General features: G+C 44.4%; 1 protein-coding gene across 2 annotated transcripts; it reads right to left on the minus strand.

Moving 5' to 3' along the window:
• Positions 1-8,828: 8,828 nt before the first annotated feature.
• On the minus strand, positions 8,829-16,875 carry LOC122543589 (zinc finger protein 23-like). 2 transcript variants are annotated; one of them, XM_043682404.1, is made up of 2 exons: positions 16,784-16,875; positions 8,829-10,785 (listed from the first exon to the last, which is right to left on the minus strand). In XM_043682404.1, the coding sequence occupies exon 2, from the start codon at positions 10,342-10,344 to the stop codon at positions 8,995-8,997; it is 1,350 nt and encodes a 449-aa protein (XP_043538339.1). In that variant the 5' UTR covers positions 10,345-10,785; positions 16,784-16,875; the 3' UTR covers positions 8,829-8,994. The 2 variants fall into 2 exon arrangements, with proteins under 2 accessions (XP_043538339.1, XP_043538340.1); XM_043682405.1 differs by having other exon boundaries at positions 16,780-16,866.
• Positions 16,876-17,442: the final 567 nt, after the last annotated feature.

Raw genomic sequence — 17,442 nt, forward strand, 5'->3', positions numbered from 1 at the left:
TTTGGATCAACAAAACCCACATTGCCACTGGCTACTGCATTTGTTTGGCCACCTTTTCAAATTAGATGAAAAAGGCTTCCACATCTTTTTCATCAAATGAAGGCAATGCTTAAAAATACTTAAACAGTTTCTCACCAGGGCTCTGACTACAAGGGGATTGCTTATCCTCACTCTCTTCCTCACTAAGCCTACCGACAGCCTTCATCTCGTCTTTTGAGCTGAATTTCCTTTTTAAGTGTCAGTATTTGAAGTACAAAAACTCTTTTTCCTTTCTCTGCTCTCTCTTTTCCTCTTCTGACGCTCTCTTTTTCTCTCTGTTCTGTTGTTCTCTCTTTTCCCCTCTCTTCTGCTTCTAATTGTAACTCAAACTGTTTCATTTCTGTTGTCCATTCCTTATCTCTTGCCTCTAACTCAAGCTGCTTCATTTGCAATTGAATTCTTGCCATCTCTATAGGTTCTGATGGTTTCTTCAGCAGGTTTCAATGCCGAGCTACTGCTGTAATTGTCGCTTCTCTCCTCACAGAAGCAGGCAGTTCCAATTCCAGCTTCTCTGCCAATTCTTGCAACTTGGTCTTATTCAGTTTTTGCAAAACTTCCAAAGTCATCGCAATCACATCCAGAAAATTTTTAGCCACTGAAAGATCCATTACTATCCCAAGCTTTGTCTAAGCAACCAAACCAACGCCCAAAATAAAGACGCTAGCACCTACCACTCACTGTTTAAAATCCCGCAAAGAGCCACTAATCAGTTATGGACTAGGTCAGACCACTCAAAACATTCTTAAGCAAGAAGCCCCAGTCCATAACTTTACAATTTGACTCGGTAAGTGTACAGTGAAAATTACCTGGAGTAAGATAGCTCGGTTGATGACTAGATTTTAAAACAGACAAAATTTATTCACAAAATTACACAATGAAACACAAAAACAGAATAAAGAATCCCTACAGAACTCAACCTATCCAGCTATGCTGTTGCAGATATACACAACAGTCCTAATAAGCAAATTCCCTTTAAAATCCAGTATAAATGGAACACGTGCTTACAGGTTGAAATTGAAGGGCAGAGAGATAGAGAAATAGAGTGGGAGAAAGAAAGTTTCCACACAGCCCCCTGTCGAACTTCTCGCCAGGTCAGACAGAAGTTAAACTGCTCAGCTCAGCTAAAGAGTTAACCACTCCCCTTTCCTTACACAGGTCACTTCTAAAACATGATCACTTTGGCCTGAAGGCTCATCTGTTTACATATAAACAAAAAACTTCTCAAAATCCTTTTCATCTCTGTGCTAAACCAGACTGATTGGGGCCCAGCCTGGTTTATTGCCTTTCTGAAAACAATCAAGGACAGAGTCTCCTTGAGTCAAGGAACATCTTTTCGAAAAAAAGGTTCTAGCTTTGTGGCAGTAGGATAACAATTTGCATTCTTCACTGCTTGCCACTCCAGCCTGCTTGTGAAAAGAGAGTCACAGTGAAATACCGAGCAAAATGAGGTAGGAGGATCGAATGTAAAAATTGTTGAACATAATGACTCCATTGTATAGATGCTGGTCTTCAAGCAGCTATTTACTGTAGTCCCTTTATTTGGCACTCAGCAAGTAACTTATGTAACCTACATTGCAGTGCCTTGCATGCTCATGTAAACATCTGTTCAAGGTTGTAATCATTCCTGCATCTGTCACCATTTCAGCTGCTGCCATACCTGCTGAGTATCTGCTGAGGATGTTGTGAAACTTGCAGGGGTTCAGCCAAGATTAACAAGGATGTTACCAGGATTGCAGGGTTTGAGTGAAAGGGAAAGGCTGAATAGGTTGGGGTTGTTTTCCCTGGACTGTCGGAGGCTGAGTGGTGACTTTATAGAGGTTTATACAATTGTGACGGTAAATAGACCAGTCTTTTTCCTGGGTCAGGGGAGTCCAGAACTAGAGGGCATTGGTTTAGGGTGAGAAGAGAAAGATTTAAAAGGGATCCAAGGGGCAATTTATTTTTTCACATAAAGGGTGATACATGTTTGGAATGAGCTGACAGAGGAAGTGGTGGAGGCTGGTACAAGTAAAATATTTGACAGGCATCTGGATGGGTACATGAATAGGAAGGATTTAGAGAGATATGGGCCAAGTGCTGGCAAATGGGACGAGATTAATTAAGGATATCTGATTGGCATGGACAAGTTGGACCAAATGTTCTGTTTCAGTCCTGCACATTAACAGGGGGATCGGGTTTAAGAGCTGTGAGGTTTTGCTGCAGCTCTACAAGTCCCTGGTGAGACCGCACTTGGAATATTGTGCCCCGTTCTGGTCACCCTACTATAGGAAAGATACAGAGGCTTTGGAGAGGGTGCAAAGAAGGTTTACCAGGATGCTGCCTGGACTGGAGGGCTTGCCTTATGAAGATAGGTTGAATAAGGTTGGACTTTTCTCTCTGGAGAAAAGGAGGAAGAGAGGAGACATGATCAAGGTGTACAAAACAATGAGAGAAATAGATAGAGTCAATAGCCAGACTTTTCCCCAGGGCAGGATTGACTGGTGCAAGAAGTCATAGTTTGAAGATATTAGGAAGAAGATATATAGGAGATGTCAGAGATAGGTTCTTTATGCAGAGAGTTGTGAATGCGTCGAATGCATTGCCAGCTGTGGTAGTGGAAGCAGAGTCATTGGGAACATTTAAGCAACTGCTGAACATGCACATGGATAGCAGTGAGCTGAGGGGTACGTAGGTTGTTACTATATTTTACATTAGGATTAAATCTTGGCACAACTTCATGGGCCAAAGGGCCTGTTCTCTGCTGTACTTTACTATGTTCTATGTTCTACATCTCTATGACTTGCTCATGTTCTTTTCGAGGAATCAAAAGGTGTGCAGAGAAAACAGGAACAGGATTGATTTGCAGATCAATAAAATGAGTTCAGCGAGTTCACACTGGAGACAAGCCATTTACATGTTCGGAGTGTGGGAAGGGATTCATGCAGTAATCTGACATGTTCAAACACTAGCGAGTTCATACTGGAGAGAGACTATTCATTTGTTCTGTATGGGAAAGCATTTACGCAGGCATGTCTCCTGCTGATTCAACAGTGAGTTCATACTGAGGAGAAACCATTAACTTGTTCTGACTGTGGGAAGGGATTCACTCAATCATCTAATCTGCTCATACACCAGCAAATTCACTCTGTGAGAGACCATTCACTTGCTCTGATTGTGGGAAGAGATCCACTCACTCATCGACTTTACTGACAAACCAGCGAATTCAGTGGGGAGAAACCATTCACCTGTTCTGAGGGAAGGGATTCACTCAGTCAACCAACTTGTTAACAGCAAATTCACAAAGACTCACAGTTTTAAAAGATTTTGCTCTTCCACAAAGAATGGACTGTGTCTTCGAGTCATTTGTACTGATGTTATTAATCCTTGCCTAATTAAAGGTACTGAGATTGTAGACAAAATGTTCATAATAATTCTGGAACTCTAGGCTAGGTTTTGGAAATGATTACATTGTTGCTCTACGCCAACACATTCACACTGAGAAAACACTATACCTCCAGTGTATGAACAGATATGTCCTGGTTCATCAGGTCGGGATAAACACCAACGAGTTCATAAGTATCTGTGGAATTGTTTTTTTTAGATACTACTGTTATCTGTATCCAAACCAAGTTTTATGTGCCTCTTACTGCTGATGTATGTAAAATACAACATGTCTGGTTACCTATTTGGGAGAAAAAAATGACATATATCATCTTTCTTGTTAAAACTATTGTGCATGAAGTCTTTATCGTATCTGTAAAGCAGACTCATTTTTGTTTAAGGGCTCTCCATCTTCCTTATCTCCTCCATCCTCACCTCCAACAAATGTGGAGAACTTGTGGAGCACATTTGTCACTCAAAGGGAGACAATCGAAAAGTTTCATGTGAGTAGTTGGGAGAAGGCACATCCAGAGTAAGGGACAGTCTGTAATGCTGGAAATGTAGTGCACCATTGAAATTCTGTACAAGGGGAAGCCGTTTTTTTCTTTTTCACATGAACACCTGAAGAAACGCAGATGCTAGAAATCAGCAAGAAAAACAGAAATTACTGGAAAATCTCTGCAGGTCTGGCATCATCTGTGGAGAGAAATCAGAGTTAACTTTCCAGCTCCAATGACCCTTCCTCTGAGGAACCTGTTGTTTTTTTTCCAGCAATTTCTGTTTCTGCTTCCATGGTCAATGTGGTCTTCCTGGGAACAGTGATATAGACACAGTGAGTCAGTCTGCTCTCACCGGGCTCAGTGATACAGACTCATTAGGATCAGTCTGCTGTCCCCAGGGTCAGTGGTACAAACACAGGGAAGTCAGTCTTCTCTCCCCGGGGTCAGGTATACAGATTCATTGGGGTCAGTGACACAGACACAGTGAGGTCAGTCTGCGCTCGCCGAGGTCAGTGATACAGACTCAGTACGGTCAGTCTGCTCTCCCCAGGGTCAGTGATACAAACACAGCGAGGTCAGACTTCTCTCCCCGAGGTCAAGGATACAGGCTCATTGAGGTCAGTCTGCTGTCTCTGGGGTCAGTGACAAAGATACAGTTTGGTCAGTCTGTTCTTTCTGGGATCAGTGATACAGATTTAAAAATCACACAACACCAGGTTCTAGTCCACCAAGTCTATTTGGAAATACTCACTTTCAGAGTGCTGCTCCTTCATCAGATAGCACGCACACATACAAATACAAACTCTCATACTCACACTCTCTCCCACACACACAAACACATACTCTCTCTCTCTCTCTCTGTGGGCTGAATTTGCATTTGCAGAATTGTAATTGCATATACATTCTATTTTGTTTAAAATGCACACAATCTGCAGGCAGTTAATCCATGTAACATTTTATAAATTCCTACTTTGGAAATAGAACTAGTCTGGCTCAAGTTTGGGATACAGACAGACTTTAATCTCACACCTTTCAATGCATTGTCTGAGCTGAAGTGTAACTTTTTTAAAATAAATCCTCGGGAATGTGACTAAAAAGAAGTTCTGGGATTTACATATTAATGATCCGAATCCTACAACCTATTCTAAAACATGAAAGATTTAACAGCAATCCAGGTTTGTTAAATAATTCATTTCAGTTACATGACACAGTGATTTTTTGCTGTAAATTTTGCGTCTTATGATCCTGCTCCACTGTTACGTGATGAAGGTGAAGCGCTTCGAAAGCTAATGCTTCCAAACAATTCTGTTGAACTATACCCTGGTGTTGTGTGATTTTTCACTTTGTCCACCCCAGTCCAACTCCAGCACATCCATATTAGTGAAACAGAGACACAGGGGGTTCAGTTTGCACTCCCCGGTGTCAGTGATACAGACACAGAGCGAGAGCCAGCTCCTCAGCGCCTGTTTCCCAGTTGCTGCAAACACAGGACCGGGAGTTTCCAATTCAAGTCTCGTGGTCTACACTGGGTGTTTCTGAAGTCTCCCAAGCCAGATTGACTCCTTTTTACTCTCGGCCTCCGTTATGACTTCCTGGCAAGTGGTCACGTGTCGTTTCACTCGCTCCACCCCCTCATTCACTCTCATTGGTTAGAGGACCAGCCGCACCCGCTTGGTCCTCCAGCTCGCCCGCTCTCCTCCTATTGGGCGTTGACCTGCCGTCAATCAGTCGGGCCCCAAAGGGAGGTCGGTGCTGGGATCCGGAGGAACCTCATCATTTACAGTGAATGGGGCAGTATCATACAGCGCAGGGAACAGGTGACCATTCCGCCTATTGGAGTTGTAATTCTTCATGCCAGAAACGCTGCAAAAATATCCCAGCTCTCCTGCTATTTGCATAAAACCCTCCAAATCTGTGTCCCATTTTCTCTTTCCCTGGGCTCATTCATCGGCTTTCCTCTGCGCCACCCCCAATCATCCATTAATCAGTCCAGACACCACCATTTCCTCGCTGTTTCCAGTTTTGATGATAGTCGCTGCATTCGAAATCTTACATCTTTTTTGATAGATGCTACAAGACCTGCAAAGTTGTTTCAGATGTCCAGCATCACAGTTCTTTGTATAATTTGCCCTCCTTATTAAGTTACATAACAAATCAATATTAAGAAAGACAGATGAATCTGCTTACCCTTACTATTCAACGTGTTCCAGATCCCCAGAAGTCCCTGAGTAAAATAATCTCCACATCGTCTCCCTTCATTATGCCAATTATCTGAAAGATGCCTTCTGTGTTTTTGCATTTTGAATGTGTGACAGCGAGTTAATTGCAATATGTAATGTCATTGGGGAGGTGATGGTCTGGTGATATTATTGCTGAATTAGTGATGCAGTGACTCAGATAACGTTCTGGGAACCGGGGTTCAAAACCCACCACAGCAGATGTGCGAATTTGAATGCAGTTTAAATAAAATATCATTTAAGCACTTACAGATGACCATGAAACCATTGCTGACTGTTGTAAAATCCCATCCCCATCAAAGGAAACCTTTTCTCTTCGTCTGGTCTGGCCTATATGTGACTCGAGGTCCAGAACCATGTGGTTGACTCCTTCCTGCCACTAGAAATGGCCCAGCTAGTATTGCTAGGTCCAGGCATTAAATGCTGGCTGGCTCGTGGTACCTATATCACATGAGCAATTAATAGTAAAAAATGTAGTTCCAACTGAAGACAGCATGAGACTTGGGATGAGAGGCAGCTGTAAGTGATGTGTGCCTGTGATTCTGTGCCCTTGTCCTTATCAGTGGGTGAAGTTATGGGTATGGAAGGTATTGTCAAAGAGCGTTGGTGAGTTACAACACTGTTGTGCAACACTGCACTTCACTGGTGAAGGGAGTGAAAGTTGAACCTGTTGGATGGGGTAGCTTTCAAGCATATTCCGTTGTCGCTGATGGCCTTTAGTTTCTCCCCACAGGGGACAGTGACTTTTCCTTTGTTACCTCGCAGTGTACCTATCCAAACACACTCTCAGATGGCCTCCCATATTCAACCTCCTGGTAATCTCAAGCTCATCCAAAACTCTGCTGCTCTAGTGCAGACTTAGACCAAGTCTTGTTCACCCATCACCATTGTAAAATTCGAAGAGGACAGCAAGGTATCCAGTTACATTAAATACAGGGAAGTGAAAAGATGATTTCTAAAAATAAAAGATTTCTCAAATTGGAAGGAATAAAGAATCCACAAGTGAGGATAAGACCCAGAGGAAACGAAGAGAGATGGGACATTTTATTCAATAACTTGTCTGATTACTCATCAATTTTGGGATCCCAGATCCACTTGCCAGCTTTTGATTTTTCCATAGGTGTTGCCTGACACACTAATGTTTCTGTTGGTATGAAGAAAAGCAACAAATGGTCAGAAATGATTCTGTCAAAGATTATATTAATTCAAATTACCATTAATTGCATTTTATATGTGGAAAATCAGAGGTAAGCTGTGCACTTAGACTCCGATACAATTTTGCATCTGGAGAATTTATTTAATCATTCATGGGATGTGGATGGTGCTGGTGAGTCTCTATGTTCCATTGCTGGCTGACCTGCAGAACGTGGTAGCAAGCAGAGTAAGGATAGCCACAATGCTGTGAGCATTTGAATTCCAGGGCTTTTCCACCCTGCTGCATATTGCCACCTATAAAAATGGTAGCCACGCACTAGTTATGCGGAAAGTTGCCCCTATTAAATATGGCTGTGATAACTCAGGCCTGTCACTGTCTGAGATCTGTAACTGTTTTCCTGCTTGCTGCAAATGTGGAAGCGGAAGTTTCTAATTCTTGTCTAGTGGCCTAAACCATTTGTCATATACTCTCTTGGCTTGTTAGTCCTTTTACATTGCATGACCTCACACTTTTCAGGAATAAATTCTATTCGCCAGTGTTCAGCCCATCAGACCGGCCCTGGTGTATCGTCCAGTATGCTACAGTTTTCCTGGCAGAACCCAAAGTGGGAATAGAAAGTAAATATAGGTGTAGGTTCAGAAAGGGGAGCTCTAGAGGCAGTTTGGTCCTTCAGGGCTGGTGGGAGAGAGGGAAGTAACAGAGGCAGCTGATCAGATTGTCCCAATGCTAGAGACAAGCAAACTCAATGAGCTCCTGCATTTCTTGCTGGAGGCAAGGATTGAGGAGACAGGGAAGAAAAACGGCATTTTGAAAGTAGTTATCTCATGTTTGAAATATTAAAGAGTTGACACGCCGCGAGTTTAACACCAAACTGATTTATTTAGCTTTCATCTCACATAATAATACAATATAAAACTTGAGTGAAGTTCAAGTGGGCGGCATGGTGGCACAGTGGTTAGCACTGCTGCCTCGCAGCGCCAGAGACCCGGGTTCAACTCCCACCTCAGGTGACTCTCAGTGTGGAGTTTGCACATTCTCCCCGTGTCTGCGTGGGTTTCCTCCGGGTGCTCCAGTTTCCTCCCACAATCCAAAAATGTGCAGGTTAGGTGAATTGACCATGCTAAATTGCCCGTAAAGTTAGGTGAAGGGGTAAATGTAGTAGTATGGGTCTGGGTGGTATACGCTTCGGTGGGTCGGTGTGGACTTGTTGGGCCGAAGGGCCTGTTTCCACACTGTAAGTAATCGAATCAGGATTATTTGGAACAGATGCCACAGAACAGGGTTCACTGCTGGACATGATCAACAACAAGAAGAAAGTGAGGACTGCAGATGCTGGAGATCAGAGTTGAAAAGTGTTGCGCTGGTAAAGTACAGCAGGTCAAGCAGCATCCGAATAATAGGAGAGTCGATGTTTCAGATATAAGTCGTGCATCAGGAATGTGGCATGGGTTGGAGAAGGCTGAGAGATAAATAGAATTGGGGCTTGGGGGATGGTATTTGGATACACGATAGGTAGATACAGGTGGGGGGGGTGATGGTGACTCCAGGCGTTGGATGGCTTAGATTTGGCTGTGGAGGAAGCCCAGTACTTGCCTGTCCTTGGCAGAGCGGGAGGAGCAGTTAAAGTTGTCAGCCACAGGGCAGCGGGGTTGTTTGGTGCATGTCCCAGACAGTGATCAACAGCAACATCTAATCATGGTCATTAATGATGAACACGCTGATGTTTCCGCAGGCTGGATGCATAAGTAAATCTCTTCCCACACTCAGAACAAATGTATGGCTTCTCCCCTGTGTGACTGCGCTTGTGTCTAACAAGTTCAGATGATGTCTTGAAGCCAGTGCTGCAGTGAGAGCACCTAAACGGTCTCTCGTTACTGTGAGCACGTTGATGACGGATCAAGTCCTCAGAACTTTTATACCACTTCCAACACTCTGGGCATTGAAAAGGTCTCTCATCAGTGTGAGCCCGCTGGTGTCTCAGCAGATGAGAGCTATCAATGAATCCCTTCCCACATTTGGTGCAAGTGAATGGCCTCTCCCCTGTGTGAATTCGCTTATGTTTCTGCAGGTCGGATGAGTCAGTGAACCCTTTCCCACACTCACAACATCTGAACGGCCTGTCCCCTGTGTGAAATCGCTGATGTTTCACCAGCTTGGCTGACTCCGAGAATGCCATCCCACACTCGGAACATCTGAATGGCTTCTCCCCTGTGTGAAACCGCTGGTGTTTTGCCAATTTGGATGACTGAGTGAAGCCCTTCCCACACTCAGAGCAAGTGAATGGCCTCTCCCCAGTGTGAACTCGCTGATGTACAGTGAGTTCAAACGATCGCCTGAACTGAGACCCACAGTGAGAGCACCTGAACGGTTTCTCATCAGTGTGAAGAATTTGATGGGAAATCAGTTCCCCGGACGTTTTACAGCATTTCCCGCAGTCTGTACACTTAAACGGTCTCTCCCCAGTGTGAACCTGCTGATGTGTCAGCAGTTGGGATGACCTAATGAAACCTTTCCCACACTCAGAACAGCGGAATGGCTTCTCCCCAGTGTGAACTCGCTGGTGCTTAGTGAGGTCAGTTCCCCGTTTGAACCCAGTCCCACAGTCAGAGCATCTGAAGGGTCGCTCATTGGTGTGAACATATTGGTGGGACACCAGTTCCTCAGAGCTTCTATAGCACTGTCCACAGTCTGGACACTGAAACGGTTTCTCCTCAGAGTGAATCCGCTGGTGTCTCAGCAGCCTGAATGACTGAGTGAATCCCTTTCCACACTCTGGGCAGGTGAATGGTCTCTCTCCAGTGTGAATGCGCTGGTGTACAATGAGCTTAGATGAACACTTGAACCCTTTTCCGCAGTGAGAGCACCTGAATGGTCTTTCATCTGTGTGAACACATTGATGGGATGTCAGTTCCCCTGAACTTTGATAGCTGTTCCCACAATCTGAGCACTTAAGCGGTCTCTCCTCAGTGTGAACGTGTTGATGGGATTTCAGGTCCCCAGGACTTTTACAGCAGGTCCCGCAATCCGAGCAGTTAAGTGGGCTCTCATCCATATGCACACGTTGGAGAGACAGCAGTCCCCACAATTCAATCACGTAAAAGATCTCGTCAGCGTGACCTCGCTAGTGGGTCAGCAGGATGGAAGAAGGGAATCCCTTCCCACACACAGAGCAGGTGAACAGTCCCTCCTCAGAGTGACTACGCTGATGTGCTTCCAGCTCAGATGGGAATAGGAATCAAATTCCACACTCTCCACATTTCCATAGCTTCTCCCCAGTGTGAATGTGTTTATGTTTGCATCGACCAGATGATGGGCTGAATCTTTGTTTACAATCAGGACACAGACAGTTTCTGCTCAGTGCGAATGGAATCCTTTTTCTTCCATGATCAAAATCCGATACGGTTCAGGTTATGCCAAATGGGGAGAGCCTGTTGCATCCTGATTGAATGTTTGGTTTCAGTTTCTTGCCTGCAAATCCTTCCCTTTTAATACCCTGTGAAAGTGATTTAAAACAGAAAAAGAAAAGGAGAGAGAGATAACCAGGACAATTAGTGACCATGAAAGCTTCTCAATTGACAGAAAAACCAAAGTAGTTCACGAAAGTCCTTCAGGACACAAACAAGGCTGTCCCATTCATGGAAGCAGATAAAGTCAGTGGGACAGGCAGGGAGTATGAGACAGATTTTATAAATCTATGAACCAAGCAGAGGAATAGAATCTCCCAAACCCTCAGCCTCCACCAGCAAGAAGAACCAGAATAGCAGGTGGATGTGAACACCATTACCTCCCAGTCACACACCATCTGATATCTAGTACTGGGTGAACAGAAAGATCTCCCTTTGCGATATGAGGACGGCTGAAGTCATTGTCTTCTCTCCCTGTTACAATCTGTGCTCCCTCACCACCAACTCTATCCCTCTCGCTGGTAAACTCTCAGGCTGAGCCAGACAGTTCACTATGTGGTGATAGATTTTACCCCAAGATGAGCTTCCAACAACACATCCTGATTAATCAACCCTTATTCCGAGCTCAGTAACATCATTCCACCCCACCCTCATCATAGGGACATAGAGTCCTACAGCACAGAGACAGACCCTTTGGCCCAAACTGATCCATGCCAAACAAAATGTCCATCCACACTAACCCCATTTCCCTGCACTTGGCCCATATCCTTCTAAGGGTAAAAACAATGACTGCAGATGCTGGAAACCAGATTCTGGATTGGTAGTGCTGGAAGAGCACAGCAGTTCAGGCAGCATCCAAGGAGCTTCAAAGATGCTGCCTGAACTGCTGTGCTCTTCCAGCACCACTAATCCAGAATCCATATCCTTCTAAGCCTTTCCTATGTATATATTTGCCCAAATGCCTTTTAAATGTTGTTAATGCACCAGCCTCAACCACTTCCCCTGGCAGCTCATTCCATATGCGTACCACTCTCTGTGAAAAAAAACTTGTCTCTCAGGTTCCTATTTATTCTTTCTCCTCTAACCTTAAACTGATGCCTTCTAGTCCTCGATTCCCCAACCCTGATTGCATTCCCTGCATCCATGCCTCTCATTACCTAATACACTTCTATGAGGTCCCCGCCCAATCTCCTATAGTCTAAAGAAAAAGGTGCTAGCTTATCCAACCTCTCTCTCTAACTCAGACCACTGTGTCCAGGCAACATCATTGCAAACTTTTTCTGCACCCTTTCCAGTTCAATAAAATCCTTCCTCTAACAAGTGACCAAAACTAAACACAATACCTCAAGTCTGGCCTCATCAATGTCCCGTACAACAGCAACATAACTTCCCTACTTCTATATTCAAAACCCTAACTGATGAAGGCCAGTGTGCCAAAAGCCTCCTTCACTGCCCCGTCTACCTGCAACTCCACCTTCAGAGAACTGTGAACTTGAACTCCAAGATCCCTTTTCTTCCTTAAGGCCCTACCGTTCACCATAAAACTTGCCTAAAAGGCAAGACCTCACGCTTATCCGTATTAAACTCCGTTCGCCATTTCCTGGACTTCTTCCTCAGCTGATCGAGGTTCTGCTGCAATTTCTGATAACCTTTGTCAGTGTCCACGATACTGCCTATTTTAGGGTCATCTGCAAACTTACTAACCATGCCTTGTACATTCTCATCCAAATCATTGATATAGATAACAAACAGTAATGGGCCCAACCCGATCCCCGAGGACCTTCACTAGTCACAACCCTCCAGTCCGACAAGCATTCTTCGATTATTACCCTCTGCTTCTTACCATCAAGGCAGTTTTGAATCCAATTTGCCAACTCGCCCTGGATTCTATGCAATCCCTACTTTATCAAAGGCCTAACTGAAATCCATGTAGACTACATCCACTGTCCTATCCTTGTCAACCTTCCTGGTCACTTGATCAAAGAACTCTTAACAAATTTGTGTAGGCATGATCTCTCACTCACAAAGCCATGCTGATTATTCCTAATCAAACCTTGTCTTTCCAAATGCATGTATATCTTATCTCTCAGAATCTTCTCAAGTAATTTATCCACAACAGATGTTACGCTTTCTGGTCTTTATAGTCAGGGCAAGGATACCCTGAGGCATGTTACATTGGCGAGACCAAGCAGAGGCTCTGGCAACAGATGAATAGACACAGCACAACAATCAACAGACAGGAGTGTTCCCTCCCAGTTGGAGAACACTTCAGTGGTTCAGGACATTCGACCTCAGACCTTCGGGTGACCGCCCTCCAACGTGGACTTCGGGACAGGCAACAATGAAAAGTGGCTGAGCAGAGGCTGATAGCAAAGTTCTGTACTCATAGGGATGGCCTCAACCAAAACCTTAGGCTTATGTCACACTACAGGTAATCTCATTGCACTATACACACATACACACTCTGTTTCTCTCTCATATAGATCCTCTCTCATATGCCCACACATACACACACTCTCTCACAGGCACTCACACCTCCACCTCCCCCACACACACATACACACACCCACATGCACATATACACATAAAAGTTTGTGGGATGAATTTGTACTTGCAAAATTACATTTTACTTTGCTCAAAAACTGCATGAATCCAAGTAAAATTCTGTAATTCTGTTTTTTTAGATTAGAATCAGTCTGACCATTGTGGCGCACACAGTCTCACACAGAGCAGATCATACTTTAAATGCATTATCTGGGCCGACATGACACCAATTGTTAAAGCTCACTTGAGAATGTAACTATTTTTAAAAAGTTTTGCAATTTACATATGAAAGAACTGAAACCAACATGGTCATTCTAAAAGATAAAATAGATGAGAGACTTATAAACAATACAGGTCTTTTTAAGTATGTAATTTCAGTTACATCACACTGTAAACTTTTGGCTATAAATTCAGTGTCTTATGATCTTATACTCCACAACAATCTGAGCAGGGAGCAGTGCTCCAAAAGCTAGTGCTTCCAAATAAACCTGTTGGACTATAACCTGGTGTTGTGTGATTTTTAACTTTGTACACCCCAGCCCAACACCGGCCTCTCCAAATCATGGTCTATAGTTCCTAGGCCTTTCTTTGCAGCCCTTCTTGAATAATGGCACAACATTTACTACTCTTTCGGAGCCTCACCCATAGCCAGCAATGATGCAAAAATATCAGCCAGGGCCCTTGCAATTTCTTCTCCAGCCTTTTGCAGTGTTCTTGGATATATCTGGTCAGCACCACCTTCTGACATTCTAATACATCCAATACCTCCTCTATTTTGACATGGACTGTCCCCAAGATATCACCACTAGCTTCCCCAAGTTCCCAGGTCTTCATGTCTTTCTCCATGGTAAACATAGAGGAGAAATACTTGTTGAGAACCTTGCCCAGCTCCTGTGGTTCGACACATACATGTCCACTCTGGTCATTGAGGGGGCCCTATTCTCTCTCTAGTTATTGTTTTTTCTTTAATATATTTAAAGTACCTCTTTGGATTCACCCTAATCTTCTCAGCCAAGCTTATCTCATACCCCCTTCTCGCCCTCCTAATTTCTTTCTTCAGTAAGCTCTTGTATTCCCTGTATACCTCCAGAGATTCCCTTGATCCCAGCTGCCTGTACCTGAGCCACGCCTCCTTTTATTCCTGGTCGAAGCCGCAATATCACTTGTCATCCAGGGTTCCCTACTCCTGCCTACCCTTTACCCTCACAAGAACATGTAGACCTTGAACTCCAGCAATCTCACTTTTTAATGGCTTGCCAGAGGTCCCTTTGCCTGCAAATAAACTACTCCAATCAACCCCTGCGAGCTTCCATCTAATTCCATCAAAATTCACCTTACCCCAATTTAGAACTTGAACCTGTGGATTGGTTTTATCCTTCCGCATAACTATTTTCAAATTAATAGAACTATGGTCACTGGTCCCAGACTGCTCCCGAACTGTGACTTCCGTCACCGGTTCTACCCTATTCTCCAAGTGTAGGTCGGGTTTTGCCCATTCCCAAATGGACTGCTTGAGGAAACTTTCTTGAATGCACTTAACAAATTCCACCCCATCTAAGCCCTTAAAACTCTGGCAGTCCCAAACTATGTTAGGAAAATTAAAACCCCTACTATGACAACTCTATTGCCCCTGCAAGTCTCCCCAATCTCCCTGCATATTTGTTCCTTGAAATCATGTTCAGTATTTGGGGCTAATAGTACAACCCCAATAACATCACCATCCCTTTCTTATCTCACAGCTCCACCCACAAAGCCTTCACTGAATGATCCTTCAGATATTTCATCTGATTACTTCTGTGATACTCAACTTAATCAAAAATGCAACTCCCCTTCTCCTCCTTCCACCACCTCTGTTCCACCTAGAGCACATGTACCCTGGCACATTAAGCTGCCAGTCCTGTCCCTCCCTTAGTCATGGTTCTGTAATGGCTATAATATCGCAGTCCCACGTACCTATCCACACCCTGAGTTCATTGGCCTTATCTGTCAGCCCTCTTGCATCGAAAGGAATGCAATCTAATCCAACAGGCATTACTTGCTCCCTATGAGTTCCAATCTGATCTGTCTCTTCAACTTACTATTTCTGTTAGTGTATCTCCTTCAAGCATCGCACTTGCCTGCCTGCTGTTGAGGATCCTGCCCCCCTGCCAATCTAGTTTAAACCCTTGCTCAACTCATCTGCTGCTAAAACTCGCATCCATGCCTTTGTTACCTCCAGACGTAAGTATCCCAATGTGTTCCTGGGGCCACCCACATCACCACGTCTCTCTAATCCTGAGGGTATACAAACCTCTTCTGCCAGTGTTCATGCACACCACCATCACCCCTGACCTCATTGGCTTACACCTTCTGAAACACTAAGATGCCGCTTTAACACTAACCTCTCCTTCAGCCCCATAACCCTCCCTCACTCTGTAAGCACCTGCAGCCTCTACACCCTTCCCTCTTCCTGTAAGCTCCCGTAGCCTCACAACCCTCCCTCTCTCTGTAAGCGCCTGCAGTCTCAGAGCCCACCCTCTCTGTCTGTCAGCTCCCGCAGCCTCACAACCCTCCCTCTCTCTAGAAGTTCTTCCAGCTCCACAAAGCTCCCGAAAACAAAAACAATGCTGGAAAGCACAGTGGGTCAGGTAACATCCATGTAGAGGTGGAAAGCTAACGTTTTGAATCTAGATGACTTTCCATCAGAGCTGGTGAGGAGACATCGAGGCTGGAAACGTCAGTTTGCTCTCTCGCCATGGATGCTGCATGAACCTCAGTGCTTTCCAGTAACTGTTGTTTCCAGTATAGATCCCAAAATCTGCAGTTATTTGCTCCTGCAACATTCGCTCTCTCTGTAACCTCCTCCATCTCCTGCACTCCTCCCACTCCCAATCACCTCCTCCATCCCCTGCACTCCTTCCACTCTGTCACCTCCTCCATGCACATTCCTCTTTATAATCTCCTGCAGTCTGAAAATCCCCTGATGTAGCTTCAACTCGCGTTGGTTCTTAAACAAAGCATAGAGGCCACATAAGAAACTCTGCAGGTCTAGCAGTATCTGTGAACAGTGAAACAGTGTTAACGTCTAGAGTCTGGTCTGGCTCCACTTCAGAACTGAATCGTACCAGAATCAGAATGTTAACTCTAAATGTGGATTAGAACAAGGTGAGTCACCATATTGCTGGTTATTATTGTCTCTATTGTCGGTACAAAACAGCAGCAAGACTAACATGTACAAGATGCAAGGGAGATTTTGATTCTATTCACTGCCTTCACCAGTGACATATTCATGTCACCCTGGAATTTATTCAATGTGTGATAGCGCATGCGCGTAGCCATCCCCCACCCCATTTGCCACGCGTAAAGATGTCCGCCCAAATGCCAACGGCCCCGCATAAACATGGCGGCCGCAGGTTTGGGCCTAAATCCCGGACAAAAGCAGGCGGCCGCCAAATTAGTGCAAACAAGGATGCGCATGCTCTTTTTCACGGCCCTAGACTGACAGTATTTGCTTATAAAGGCTTCCCTCTCGTTCCCCGGCTCCTTTTCTCCTCACTCACTCACTCCGTGTATCTTATCCTCCGCTGCTCTCCCCGTGACGCCGACACCGACCTTGCCCAGACTAACACTGCGCATGCTCTAGGCCTCGCCCCATCAATGCGCCTGCGCAATTGTTCTCTGCAGTGAACTTAGAGCTCAGCCTGGATGTGGGGTGGAATAATCATTAAAAGCTTGTGTTCTGTGATTAACAAGTAGTTTTCATGAACTAATTATGATTTCAGTTAAGAACTTAAAATCACCAGGATGTCTAGTACACCAGGATCTGCACCATGTTTCTATTTGTGAAATGTTCAACAGTAGAAAATGAACTAATAACAAACGTGAATTTTCTGGAATTTCAGCAGATGCTTTTTTTGAAACGGACGAGCATCAGATTTCGTACAGCTGTCGGTTTATGCGTTCACTTAAACTCTAGCAGACAAGATATATTTAAATTCCTTCCACTCTAACATTCAGAGCTGTTGATAATGATTCCATCTGGTTCAAACCAGCAACTTCATATGTGATAAGCACGCCAGACGAGAAGCACTGCACCGAAAACGTTCACAGGTATTTTGCCAGAAGCTCAACCTGTGAATTAATACTATATTTCAAGAGATTTTTTTTTCATTGGCATTGACGAATATTGTGGATAGAGTCAAAAAGTGTGGTTCTGTAAAGGC

This window comes from Chiloscyllium plagiosum, chromosome 44 (assembly GCF_004010195.1).
Source record: "Chiloscyllium plagiosum isolate BGI_BamShark_2017 chromosome 44, ASM401019v2, whole genome shotgun sequence".
Lineage (NCBI taxonomy): Eukaryota > Metazoa > Chordata > Chondrichthyes > Orectolobiformes > Hemiscylliidae > Chiloscyllium > Chiloscyllium plagiosum.

Bases quoted from the DNA above. Each gene is read 5' to 3' on its own strand.
- LOC122543589 (XM_043682404.1), bottom strand. From the start codon at position 10,344: ATGGATGAGAGCCCACTTAACTGCTCGGATTGCGGGACCTGCTGTAAA.